Source organism: Mycteria americana, chromosome 24, assembly GCF_035582795.1.
Source record: "Mycteria americana isolate JAX WOST 10 ecotype Jacksonville Zoo and Gardens chromosome 24, USCA_MyAme_1.0, whole genome shotgun sequence".
NCBI classification, from domain to species: domain Eukaryota; kingdom Metazoa; phylum Chordata; class Aves; order Ciconiiformes; family Ciconiidae; genus Mycteria; species Mycteria americana.
In genome coordinates, this window is record NC_134388.1 from 1,385,142 (window position 1) to 1,399,067 (window position 13,926).

The 13,926-nt window shown below is 56.6% G+C and overlaps 1 protein-coding gene across 17 annotated transcripts in view; it reads right to left on the bottom strand.

Moving 5' to 3' along the window:
• TCF3 (transcription factor 3) overlaps window positions 1-13,926 on the bottom strand; it is a 75,098-nt gene that overhangs the window by 21,328 nt on the left and 39,844 nt on the right. For 12 of the 17 annotated variants that reach the window (XM_075523951.1, XM_075523948.1, XM_075523960.1 and 9 more), the window contains 3 exons: window positions 11,811-11,884; window positions 10,722-10,818; window positions 2,001-2,068 (listed from right to left, as the gene is read on the bottom strand). In XM_075523951.1, coding sequence (XP_075380066.1) covers window positions 2,001-2,068; window positions 10,722-10,818; window positions 11,811-11,884 — 239 coding nt within the window. The remainder of the gene's footprint in view (window positions 1-2,000; window positions 2,069-10,721; window positions 10,819-11,810; window positions 11,885-13,926) is intronic. The other 5 variants (XM_075523961.1, XM_075523950.1, XM_075523962.1 and 2 more) reach the window with 1 other exon arrangement.

Genomic DNA, 13,926 nt, shown 5'->3' on the forward strand with positions numbered 1-13,926 from the left:
GCAACACATTGAAATAAAGGAGGATTTCAGGCTTTTGAGAAACTGGAAAGAAAAACCCACTGCTTTAAAACTCCATCTCCTCCAGAAAGGGGTCGGGGAGGGAAAGAGGAGCTCATGTATTCACAGCTGGTGAAATTCCTGCAATCTGTTCCACCGGTCATATTACCTTTGCACCGAAACCGCTACGCGCCACGGAGCAGCACGGCCAAGAAAAGCAAGCGGCACAGCACCCTGGAGGAGATCCCGGAGGGCTGCGTCGCTGCTGCCCGGCTCCTCCCGCGGGTACCTCCAGAGAGGCGCCGAGATTTTAAGGCAATTTCCCAGACAAAGGGATTTTCTTCCCCTTCTCTCTCCCTGCGGATGCCTCCAGAGGTGGTTAAGGGTTAAACGAGGGGGAAGCCACAGCTCTGCCCTCTGCGTTTTGGGGAGGAACACGCTCCCCATCCAGGGCATCTGCCACCAGACAATTTTCCAGCGCTTTTCAAAAAGAAAAAAAACCAGGTTGATCCCCCCCCCCCCCCAAAACTGGAGCCAGAAGCAACAACTGTTCTGGGGGCCACAGCGAGCGTGCAGACGGCCCCGCTCGCCTCCCGCCGCCCCGCACAAGAGGGGTTTTGTCTCCCCTCCACATCAAACGGGCCGTCTCCTGCTCTGCCACCCGATCCGGACCCGCGCGCCCGCGCCAGGGCCTCTCCCGGCCTGCGGCACCATTTGCCCACCCCATTTCTGTTACCTTATATCTCCCTCTCCTCCATGAAACCCCAGCAAAACCATAACATTAAAAAGCTAGGCTTGGCATCTGTCCCATTTTTATTTTAGCAGCTTCAGTGGTAAATTAAATCCACTCTGGCACAGACAGCCAGCACAGCTGTTTCAGCAAAGGAAACATCCTCAGTTCAGAGAAGAGGAAATTATGACAAATTTGTGTAAAATTAAAACATGTAATATGTGTGTGTGTACATGTATAAAATAAAGAGCTGTCTGGCCAAAAGCTGCTCCCTTGAATAAAATGGTGGGACTGTTTCCCCGGGGCCATGCTTGGGCACTGACGGGGCAGTTGCAGCAACACATCAAAACGAAGGTGCTTGCTCCTTCCCAAAAAACTATTTCTGGATGCCAGTGGCAGCAGGCTAGATTATCTCAGGGCTGGTCAACTGCATTCCCGGGCTCTGATTTACGCCTGTGGCATTCCCCACGGGAAGCGAGTTTTTCCCCATGGCACAGCCCTGGTCCTCCTGCTGGGGTTCACACGGGGTGACCCAACAGGGCAGGGCTGTTGCTGCAAGAGGCAGCTCCCATGCCGTGTCCCTCCCTGATTGCGGAGATGAGCATCTGCTCTGCAGGTTCTGCATCGACAGAACCACCACAAAACCAAAACGCTGCCCGACATCCACCGAAATGATGCTACAACAGCACAGAAACCATCTCGCGGGCTCTCTCTCCCCTTAACTGGAGAGTGGGGGGACACAGGGATGCTGGCCAGGGTACGGGGGGATGCTGGTCGGGGAGGGAGAGCATGCAGCACCAGGCACGGCGCTCGGAGGCAAAGCGAGAGCTCCAAGGCAGCCAGCCGGAGGGAGAAGGTGCCTCCCGGAGCGCTCCTCTGCCCGCGGCCACCCTGGCCCAAGGAAAGGTGTTGCTTGGACCCGACTCACTGAAACTCCCTCCGAGGGCAGTGTTGGCTAGGTTATACCTGATTAAACACAGCTAGAAGCAGGATTAACAATAATAAAATAAGTGAGTCCGAAGAAGTTTTGAAAAGAACTGAGAAGCTGCTACAACCCCATTTTCTAAACTCTGACAACTCTTCTGAGCCAGCAACACACACCCGTATAAACCCCGACACCCAACAGACGTTTCTGAGCAGAGCAGAGGCTTTCCAGGACCTCGTGCAGAGAGGGGAGATGCAAACCGCCAGGTTCCTTTTCATTCCCAGGCTGTCACTCCTAGCAGCTTAGCCAGTAAACGAAGCAAAAAATCCCAATGCATTTTATCGTTACCTGGTTTAGTCCTGGCATCCCCGCGTCTCTTCCGAACGTGGAGTATGAGGCTCTTTCACTGCTCTTCCCTACAGTGGAGAAAAGAAAGGACAAGGTTTTCTGTAAGAGGGAAGGGGAGGGTTTGCGTGCACCCCCGCGCGCCCACCCTCTCAGGGTGTCCTGCCAAGGTGCGAAGCCCACTCTGGTAACGCAGCTTCCTCCACCCGTCTGCAGAGGTGACTGCCTCCCCTAATAGCTTGTTGCTAAAACAGGAGCTCTTTTAAGTTCACAGACGGCAGGGCTTGGCTGGTCCATAAACAGCAAAACCCCAAAACTGCAGCGATGCAGGGAAGTGCTTGTGGCCATGGAAACTGGCAGCATCAGACCAGAGCAAAAAAAATCCCTCCAGACATATTAAAAAAAGCCAGCCGAATTTGGCAGAGGCAGTGAAAGACCAAACCAAAAGCCAGGCGTGAGTGACCAGACTCTGCGGGCGCCTTCCATCCAATAGGAAATACAATTCCAGCGTACGCTGAGCAGCAGCCTGCGGAGCCGAGCTCCTGCTCCTTACGGCGCAGGGATTACCTTCTTCCCCTTTCCTGGTGGAGATTCAATTTTCCAAAAACCCATCCAGATCTAAAGAGCAGGCATTCAATAGAAGAGAGTTTCCTTCCTTTCCGAGCCCACTCCGTTAGGTCCCACCGGCCAGGCTCCTCCCGGGCTGCAGGGCTCCTCGCAGCCGGAGCATCCCTGCCGACTGGGATGCTGCGCGGGAGCGGCCCCATGCGAGCCGAGCCCACGTGCCCCAGCGCTGCCGAGTGAACTTTAGCACCCAGCTACAGCTTTTATCAAACACGCTCAACCTCACCCTGCCCACACGCTGCTGAAAATAGTGTTTTCACGGGAGGTGGGGGGAAGAAACCCAACGCACATGTGAAATGTTTCCATTCTGAAATGTCCTCGCAGTCTCTACCCTCGTGGTCACTGCCCCGGAGCACACCGTGGCCCCGGCAAGCAGCACCCATGGGTGCCAGGGCAGCGTCGCAGCTCTGGGGAAGGACCCCAGGCCAGGGGAAGGGAAGCTATTCCCTCTCCTCTACACTGTGCCGGGACAGCCAACAGCGTAACGGTCTGCTTTGGGGCTCCCCCCGCCCAAAGCAAAATTAGGCATTTTTCTAGTGGGAAACACAGTTTTTCATTAAAAAAACCCAAAAAACAAAAAAAACCAAAAAACCAAAAAAAAAATGGACTGAAAATATATGAGGAATTTTTCCCTGCTGTTAATTACAGCCTATTAAGGGTGCCACCAGGGAAAAGGGGGAGGGGAAGAGGGAAACGGGAGATGACGATCAAAAAGGCTTTAAACCCAGGGCAGGACAGCCCCGCTCCGGCACCTGCCCCGCGCCGGCGCAGGGGACTCTGCCCGCGACGCGGCCGGGAGGCGTTGGGCTCTGCCAGCCCCCTCCCACCCCCCGCAAAAGCCCTTCCCCGAAAAGGGGCGATCGCATCCTGCCTCCGGTCTGGCTTAGTAAGCAAAATTGGGAGGGGGAGGATTTTGCCAATCTGCTTAACCTAAAGCCATCACTGAAGCCTGCCAAGATGCAGGTTAATGCACTGGGGCGACGTTTGGGCTGGCGGGCAGCTCCACCCGCGGTTAAGAGGTTTTGGGGAGCAGATGAAGGGGGGGGGAGCAAATTTCCCCAAAACAAGCCCCCTTAAAGCACAGGGCAGAGAGGCAGGAAGAGAGAGGAGGCTGCTCAGTTTTGCAACCTTAGCATGGGGGCCTTGAACTCAAGCCAAAATTTCAGAGCGGGTTCCCCTACTACAACCCCCAAACCCGAGACCCCCCTTCCCGACAGCGCCGGGTTCGCAGCGCAGCACGCCAGCATCCCGCCGCCCCTCGCCTCCAGCGACAGCCGGACGCACCGGGCGCCGCTGCCGTTTCGTTTCAGAGGCTTAAACGTTAAGTAAACAAAGGTCAAAATGTCAGAGGACGGATCTCCTAAATGACCTAATTTTTAAAAGAGCTTAGCAGCTCTATTTGCTGCGGCGCCGGCAACGTTCCACAAATAACTCAACAGGTTGTGGCATCGGGCGGATCGCGATTACTCCTAAACCAGAGGAAAACCAGGGTAATGCCACGCTAGTTTATCTGGTGAGCAACAGCCAGGCCTCTCGTCTGATAACACACTGCCGCTTCCCCGCGCGGCTTGAGCGCTGAAGCGCTGAGCCAAACACCTCCGCCGTCACCAGATAACCTCGGAGGCAGAACGACAGGGCTCTTGGCAGGCGCGCAGGAAGACAAAGGACCGCGACCCGGTGCCAACTCTGCACCGTACTGCTCCGAAACTCGCTACCTTCACCTGATGGTCTTTCACGCCTCGCTCGGTTCATGCGGGAAGCAAGCGTGCCTGGTGCCAGCAATCTGCTGCGCGCTTGGACCAGCGGGCATCTCACGGGATGGGGGAAATTGGGAAAGGGAGGGCAGCCCCCCGGCCGGCCCCGGCCCCGGCCCCTGCGCCCTCCTTCGTCATCACATAAAAAGGGGAAAAAACAGCAAAAACCTCAGCAGTAGAAATTTTACATTTATTTGTCTAGGAAAACAAGGCAGAAGGGAGAACAGCAAACTTTTCTGGATTGGAATGTTATCTAGCTTATCGAAATAAAAAAAGTCCACAAGCTGGGCAAGAAAAAGCTGAATTTGCCAGCAGAAGGTGCTGTTTCTGCGGCCGGGGAGGTGCCAGCTGGCACACGCGGCAAACGCGGCTGCACCGGGGCTCACCCGAGTTGCCCCTTCGCAGCCACAGCCCAGCGGCACCGACCAGAAAAGGCGGCAAAAGCGCAGGACCGCAGCAAGGACCGGGACGGAGGCAGGTCTTGGCAGAAAACGCCAGGAATCCCCCCAAATGCCATCTCGCTCCTGACTGAATTACTGAAATCCTGCAGACGGGCGTTAAGGGATCTTGGGGGGGGGTGGGGACCATACCAGAAGATACTGGGAACAAATCCCTTGAACGGGAAAGGGGTTTCCCTTGGAAATCCTATCTGTTGGATTTACCTCTGCAAATTTTAGCATGCAAAGGTGAGACACGGCGGAGGGCACCTTGAGCAAGCTGCATCCGGAAAGCATTTAGTCTGGGAGCATTTAGTATTGCCAGCTCTTCCTGGCATTGCTTCACTGCAAGTCCTGGCATCCCCCTCCTGCCTCTTCCACCCCTGCCAGCTCCTTCCCCTGCCCCTCGCCTGCCCACGCTGCCTTCAACCCTGTTTAATAAGTGATTTCCCAACCTCTCTCCTCTCCCCAGCATGTTCTCTCTTGCAGGATCCGGCTGTGCCGGGCTCAGACGAAGCCTCCTCAGGGCCTGCCTTCACCTGGGGCTTCTGCAGAGAAACCCCCCCGCACCGTTTGCACTATCTCCTCCCAAAGGCAGATTTGCTCCCGGGCTCGGAGACAAGGTGGCAGAATAAAAACTCCTCTTTCCCGAGGCTGCCGGCAGCAGCAGGGTTTGGCCTGGGCGCCCGGGACCATGGCAGCATCTCACATCCACCAGAGCAAACCACGCTTTTAAGTAAACTTGTGGTTTTGCCATTTCTCTCCCCAAGACAAGCCCCACTCACAGATGTGTACAAATAAGCCAAGAGAAGGCGATTCAGTGCTGCCTACGGGTTTTGCCAGGCCTGCCGGGAGGAAGGCAGGTGCTCCGCCGAGGCGCAGTGCCCCGCGCTCCTGCCAGCCCGCGGGGAGTTCACCCCAGCGTCCCCGCATCACCCCGTCCCCACGCTCCGAAACAGAGCCCCGGTGCAGCCCCCGGCACTCACCGCCCCGGCCACGGCACAGCCACCCACCGCGTGCCTGCCCCCAGCCCCGCACCGGTAATTCCATTAGAGTTATGGCCTGGGGAAAAAGGGGAGGAAAAAACACAGCCAGGGATTAGAAGGGGGGAGAAAAAAAAATATTAAAAAACCAGGAGCAGCGACAAACCCCGTCCGTGGGCAGATTAAAACCATTGTCCAGAAAGAACCCAATCCACAACAGCTCACAATACACATAAGATTAGAAACATTCCTCTGAAAAGAAGCTAATTACTAGAAATAATTACTAGAAAGAAATCTGTTATGGCTTATCAGTTTCCCTGCTGTTTAAGCAATCCCCCCCTGCCTGCCCCCGCTGAAGATGCATGGTAAAAGAGTGGTGGATTTTGAAGACTGGCGATTTAAAACAAGCAGAAAAGCTCTCCGCACCCTCTGGGACGAGCCGGTTGTCACTGCACCGTGTCCCGGCACCAGCCCGGGCAGCCAGGGACGGTCCCCGTCACTTCTCCCCGCTCGGGGCTGGGATGCTCAGACCTCACCACGTCACCCGTCCTCCGGGGAGCAGCACCAAGGGCTCAGAGCTTGAACACGTGGAGGAGGGAGCGATGGAGCTCGCAGGCATCGCCACTGCACCCTGCTCATCGCGTTCACCGACCCTCGCCTGGCAGCCTGGGGGGACTTTTATTCAGAGCACTGATGGTATTTCCACTCAGGGACTTACTTTTATTTTTTTTTTTAAATTTAGGTTATCCCATCCAGCGCAACACGGGCCAGAGCTTCCCGTCCAGTTAGTCTTGCAGACAGCTCTGGTTTTCCCTATCACCTTGTGGAGCTGAAGCTCTGGCAAAGAGGTAACTTGGGCTTTGGAAAGCATCTGATTGAAGATTGCCCTCACACCATCCCCTTCAAAAAGTGCGTGAGCGGCGTCACCCGCAGCTCTTGGGGAGCCCTGAGGGCAGGGAAGGCCAGCTCTGGGAGCAGCACCCACAGCTCCCACTGCCAGTGCAGCGTCTCTCCTGCTTTGCGCTCAAGTTGCCTCCCAAAGCCAAGCTCCAGGTGCTGTACGTTCATCTAAAGAACATCCAAAAGCCCCAAATACCACATCTGCGTGTCCCAGCTGAATAGAAATCAGTACTTTTCCTTTCAAAGCATGCTACGTGAATTCCAACCGGTTCTGGACTAGGCGTGCACCCCACGATCTGCAGGCCCACCATCCCGAGAGTGCGTTGGACTGGGGCTGCCCGCAGAGCAGGCAGGCAACCGTCCCTCTACCCACCACTGCCGGTGTCTCCCGCTGCCAGGACTGCTGCCTGCTCGCAGGAAGCAACAGGCACGCTGTCCTTCTGGGATTAAATCTGTCCGGCACCTTGCACCAGAGCTTTGGGCTCCCCCAGCGTGGGCTGTCGAAGCATCTTCCTCCTCCCCAGGAGCTGAGCAGCCCCCTCCACGCCGCGCTTGGGAGCGGGACCCTGGGCGAGGGACGAGGGCGTGCGCTGGGGTGATGGCACAAGGGACCTGCCTGGACGGGCAGGCAGGAACGAGAGGCAGGGACTCAGCCTCGCGGGGGTTTCGGGGATGTGCTGGCAGTGGCCTGCTCCCCCCGAATTCAGACCCGCTTTCCTTCCCTCCTGGGCCAAGCAAATCCCTCCAGCTCTGCTCTTCCCGTGGAGTTTGCTGCCCTGGCACTGCTCTCAGTTGTCCCCCTCCCTGACTAAATACACCTGAAACCAACGCTCCGCACTGCTTCTGTGCGCGATCGCCGCTGCTCGCAAGCCAGACCCACCCGCAGCCAGAGCTTCCCCGGCCAGCCCTGCAAAGCCGGCTCCCCGCGCAGGGACACGCCGGGAAGAAATTTGGATGAACAAGCTTGCACGTTCCGCTGCTCCTTTATCCAAACGGGCGCTACACCCTGCAGTTCCCAAATCTCCCTCCTCGCACCCCTGCTCACGTCAGATCGGTTCGTGAGCGGCGAAATGGCTCACGCGGGAAGGGGAGCACCCGGCTGCACCCCTGCTCCCCCTCCTGCACACCACAGCCCCAAAATGCCGTCAGCCTTCAGGGGCAGGTGACGTCTCCACCCTCGAAAGGATGCGACCTTCAAAGCTCGGGCCGGCAGGAGTTCCCCAGCCCACCAAAGGCTGGTGAGAGTGGAGCCTCCTTTCCATTTGCTGGACGCGTGTGGAAAATAGAGCCAAAAAACCCAGTTTAGCTCCATTTCTCCAACAAGTGCTGCCTGGCCAGCAGCATCCCTTCGCTGCGGGAGGGGTGCTCGTTGTCCCTAGTGCACGTTGTTAGGGGAGGGCTGGCTGAAGGCTGCCTCTGGGACGCCGCACTGACCCAAGAAACGAAAGCGGAGGACACAGGTTCCCGGAGGGGGCCGGCACCACCCCACCCGAGCGGCAGCTGGCAGAGACGAGCGCTCGGAGCCCGTGCCAACGGGGGATGCCAACGTGCACTTTTTCTTTGTGGGGCCCTTTCAGCTCAGCCTCCCTCTCTAGCTGGCCAAGCCCATCATTTCCAACACAGATCATGTTCTTCCCGAAATGTTTCTTCCAGCAGTTTCTGATCCTCCTTGAAGAAATAGAGGTTGAGCGGGAAAGAGATACGAATTCTGATTTTGGAGAAGGGCTTAGACAATAGCCTCACACACCTTTTGTCCACCCAGTACCACTGGACGTGTCCATCCTAATCTGCTCCTTCCATCTCCTCACATTTTAAAATTCATCGGTTCCGCTCAGTTGCCCCATTAGCACAGCCCGGCCCGCTGCCCCCGGGGGGGACCTCGCTGGAAACCAGGGACCAGCAGCTAAAGTGACACATCTCCAAAGCTCACTTTTCACTCCTTTGCCACTGCTTGGCCACTTTGCCACTGCTTTTACACTACCGTATGCAAAAGCATGCTTTTTTTCCTGCTCTCCTTTCTCTCCCCTTCCACTTATCATTTTGCCACTTGAAAAGTTTTCAGAAGCGGCTTGGTAAAGAGGAAGAGCAAATCCCACTCGTGGTCTTCCTCCAGTCCATCCTTCTCAGCACGCGGGCACAGAGGAAAAGCAAAACTTATTTATGTAATTTGGAACCTGCTCCAGGAATTGATGTTTTCTACTTTAACCACATTCTAATTTTAGGAACAAAAGCAACTTTGAAACGTGAGGAGCCCCTGCCCTTCCTGGCTGCTCTCTCCTGGCCTCTCCAGGCCCTGTTTCGGCGGTGGAGCTCCTGGTGCTGCAGCCGACCGCCCAGGCCAGCAGCCGAGACCTTGTGCCGGCACGGGGAGACGCAGCCCTGGTGGGCGCTCGAGCCTCTGGCATGATATGCGGCCACCATCCCGCCGGCCACGAGGCCGCAGCTCGCCCTCCGCTGCGGAGGCAGCCAGTGGAAATCACCCGCCGGGGCAGCAGAGGCTCCGGCTCCACGTGCTGGGGACTGGTTGGGCTCGCAGCCTTGCCGGGGAGTGCCGCGGTGCTTGCCAAAGACTGGGAGCCCTGTCTTTGAGAGAGAGCCAAACGCGTCTTCCCTGCACACATCAAAGGGGAAACCTCCGTGTTCCTCCCCGGGCAGCTCCTTCTCGGCTGGAAACTCTCAAGGCTGCCTCGGCCCCAGGCGTGGGATGGGTTGGGATGGGTCCCCCCCACGCACACCCCCAAGAAACCCTGCTGAACTGCATCAAGGCTCTCCTGTCTTATTAAGAAACATCTCTTCTGCTTTGCTTACATCCTCCTGAAGCAGAAAATGAGAAGGAATAACTGCCCTTGCAGAGGGACAGGGAGGAGCTGCTCGGCAACGCTCTTCCACGCCTGTGCGGGACCCACGAGGGGCAATTAAACATCGTCCCCCCCAACAGCAGGAGGAGCGAAAGGGGGGAGCAGAGCTGAGAGCGAGCCCCTCGCCCCAGACGTGAGCCAGGAGGAGCAAACGCGTGGCTGCTTGCTTCCAAGCACGACCCCTCTCCTCTCTTCCTCTCTTCCCCCTTCCGACCAGCTCCGCAGGAGAAACCTCCTATCGTGGTGGGGATTTTCTGTTTCAAACACAATTCCCTCTTCTAACCCCACCCTTCAAACCACGAGCAAACACCACTAGCTGTGGGGCCCTGCCCTGAGACCGCTCCTTCCACACTCGCTGGAGGATTTTAACCACACCGCTGCGTGGGCAAAGGTGGGGAGGACTAACCCCAATTCCTGACCTAATGTCATTAGAGCTCTCTAAACCCTTCAGGATGGGTATTTTCTGCTCTTAATCTCTCCTCCCACCCCCGAGCTGAGAGAGGTAACTGGGTAAATTGTTGCATGCATCCGGTCACGCACGATCACCGTCTCCGGCGCAGCCCGTGGGGCTGGACGGCACTCGCCGGTCCCTACGAGCTCCTCACACCGCCCAGTCGCCGCAGGGGATGGAGGAGCCAGACGGGGCTGCCGGAGCCTTGCAGGACACAAGAAGAGGCCCTCCAAACCTCACTGCAGCGAGGGGGAGCACCTCCAGCTCTCTGCAGATTGCACTGCCCTGGGGCTGCAAGGCTGGAAAGCAAAGCAGCCCCGAGCCTGTTGCAAGACCTTAACGATGAGCTGTGTCTTTTCTCCCCCTCTCTCCTGGTGCTTTTCCACCCTTGATTACCAGCTCCCAAGAGCAAACTCAGCCCATCCCGTGCCAGCACGGCGGGCATCAATCTCCGCTATTGCCTCTGGGTGCTACTGTAAAGCAGGGAAAAATAATCATGCACATAAAATACGGCAGCTGTCACGCACGTCAGGCACTGATGAGACCCTCTGGACAGCAGCTCCTTTAACAACATCTTTGAGAACACCTTCTGGAGCAGGTCCGACATCGGGAACAGCAACACCGGCCAGTGCAAACGCTCCCACCACCACGTGCCATTCTGCGTTAGATTTCCCCTGCTTTGACCACGCACCCGCCAGGCAGCTGAAAAGCACTTACCCACTAGTCCAGCTCCCAGGAATGGCGATGAAGATATGCTGTTGTGAGATGGCAGGTCCCTGTGCTCGCCGTAGTGAGGGCCTTCGCCATAGCTCTGCTGAAGCAACACAGGAGAGTTACCGCCGGGCGCGTGGGGATGCCGAGCCGAATGTCAAAACGCAAGGCTGTCAGAGCTCAGTCTCTCCCATAGCAGGAAGGGTCAAAGTCAACGGCTCCTCGTAAAAAGGGCACAGAAATGATCTTATCCTCATGGCAAGGGAGAGCAGGGCAGTGCAGCACGAGGCTGCGGCACTGGGAGGGGATATGGCACCAAAACAGGGACATCAGAGGGGTCTGCCCCATGCTGGCAGCTCTCAGGCAGTTTCTGTCTTCGCCCCGCAGCTCGGCACCCACCAGGTGAGAGCCAGGCAGCCCCCTCCCCAGGCCAGGGGAGCAAAGGGGTGAGAAAGCCTATAAAAATGAGAAACAACACCACCGCGCCTGCTCTGCCACTGACCTAAGGGAAGGGAAAGGTGCCATTGCAAAAACGAATCACACAAACCCATTAAAAACGAGCATCTGTCAAAATAACACCATTTCAATTAAGTTAATGTCTTTTCTCTCTTCCCCTCCTCAGGCCCCAGTTACGCGCTATCGCAGCCTCCGCTCCTTCCCCGCGATACCCTTCCCGTGCTCTCCATCCCCGCCGAGGGTGCCTCGGCCGACCGACGCGGTAGATTCCCCCCTAAGCAAGCCCCAGTCGGCCCCTGGGGCTCCCAAAGCTGTGCGTGGTGGGTGCCCAGCAAGCTTCGCCGAAGGCGCAGCCCATCAGGTGAGACCCCCTCAGCCCGCTCGGCCGCGACCCCGTTTGGGGACTTCTCCCACCCTCTCCAGGGGGACCTCAAGGCAGCAAAGCCTGGGGAGATGGGCACAGGGGGCCCCTCTCCCTGCTGTTGCCCCCGCAGGGTTAACAGAACCAATGTCCAAAATGGGGCAAGAAAAGCTGTTCCAGGGTTAGACCCAACCTGGGCACAAACACACGTGCTGAGAAGCCATGGTAAAGCCCCCGTTTGTTTTGCTTGGAGCTCGGTGTTTGCGCTTCGTCCTTACCCTTCCTTGGTCAAATGTGGAGCTGTTTTGATCTCCCGTTCCCCAGGAACCTGATCCCGGTCTTTCATCCAAACCTACCGAAAAACAGGAAGAACAAAGGTTACTCTTGCTTTATCAGCAAAGCCTCAAAGGTGTTCTCGCAAAATTAACTCTTCCTTCTACAAACAAAAAAATATTTTCATTAATAAACCACTTCCACTTGGCGTGACCGATCCTCCCCTCTCCCTCCTCACCTTCCCGCTCCAGCTGGGAGTTTATTCCACAAACTTCAAAGCAAATCCCACCACAGCCTGGAAACGCTTCAAAACATGGGACAGCGGGCAGAGGAGAAACAAGTATTTTAACTCGCTTTATTCCACAGAGCGCCCTTGAACCTCTTCTCCCCAGAGACCGATGGTGAAGGGGACTATGAATTAAAAACTCATTGCGCCCATCCCGATGCTCCAGTGGGACCCCATTTTTGTCCCTGGTGCTGCTAGGTCACAGGCCAAACTCTTGTTCTTCATCGCGCCCGAGCAGATTAAAAGAGCACCCAGACCTGAAAGAGCCTCGGACAGGAATTGCTGGGGGTACAACGTTACCTGTGGCTTAGTCACATTTGTTCAAGGGCATTTGTTATTTAAGCCCCCTCGTGCTCCCGCAGGGCAAGGTGTGCTGTCAACGCAGGGCCGATCAGAGCACGCTCCCACCCATCTCATTTTTAGCCCTGCCAAGCGTATCCTTGGTAAAGGGGATCCAACCCAAAATGGCAAGAGACCAAACAGGAGGGTTTTGCAATGTGCCTGCACGCAGACTGCGGTAGGAAATCGTCTCCTTTCATCGTCTGCCAGGTCCACCCAGGCTGCGCCTCTTGGGCTACCAGCACACGAGGCACCCAGGGGAGATGGCGAACGTCCACCGGGACCAAAAGCAGCCCAGGGAGGGGCATCAGCAAAGCTCTCGCAGTTCAAGATGGCACCACGACTGCACGGAAGAAACCCTGCCTGGCAGCCGAGCCTCGACTTGACTCAGCAGCAGGATTTCCGACCGTGCTGGTCTGTCTGCTCCGCACCGGGGGGAGACCGGGGTCGGGGAGCGGCAGTCGGAGTCTCCCCGTTCAAAGGCTCGTGGGGGTAAAGCCGGGGATTTGAGAGGGGGCCGGGCAGGGCGTGGGCATTGTTCTGCCCTGCGGGGCCGGGCTTTGGAGATGCTACGCAGGTACTGCGAGCTCAGCCGAGGCGAGCAGGGAGAAATCCCGGATCTGCGGGAGGCTGAGCAGCGTGGACGGCACCAGCCAGAGCCATCTCTCTGCCTCGTCCCACGGAAACCCCAACCCCACTGCGGGGGGTATATGGCCACGCTTGCCACGGGGCGGAACGAGAAATGTCTTGCAGCCGCTCCTGGCAGTGTCCAGCATCTCCCTGTGCCACCCCCAGCGGCAGGGGCCTCGGGGGCTCGCTGGGGACCCCCTCCACACCGGCTCTTCCAACGATAGCGAAGCGCCGGCAGCCGAGGCGCCGGCAGGGCCTTACCAGAGATTTTCTTTTAGGAGCAGAGACCCGCTCGCAGCGGCGGTGACCGCGGAGGCGCAGGACGGTGGCAGGGACGGGGGTGCGTGCGGGAGCAAGGACACGGCGGGGCAGGGTTGCAGGGCGCACTCCAATTTTGTTTTAGCAAAGCTGATTATTATGGCAAACACGCCGTGTATTTGTCTCCTCCGCTCCCCTTACTGTTCATTTAACCAGAAACTTCTTTCAAATTACATCCTTCTATTTCTGTGCCTTTGTGTTAATCATTTCCCCAGAGAATTGGTGTTTAATTGCTGTCTAATTTGCATAATTATGCATATTAATCTCTACACCTAATGAATATTCATAATTCTCATTTAGATTTTGTTTTCTAATCAAAAATTTCCAATGTGATTACTGTGCAGAGCAGGGATAAGCCTCTAATAATACCTTGGATACTAGGGAGAATTACTGCCAATTCTCCCACCTCCTACTTCCTAGAATAAACTTTTGCTTTGCTAATGTGTTTTTCTAAAGCAATTCATCTGCATACCCTGCAAACACCAACGGAGATCAGGAGGCAGAAACGCTCCTTCTATTCATTTTGCTTTCACGGGTATTTTTAAAGC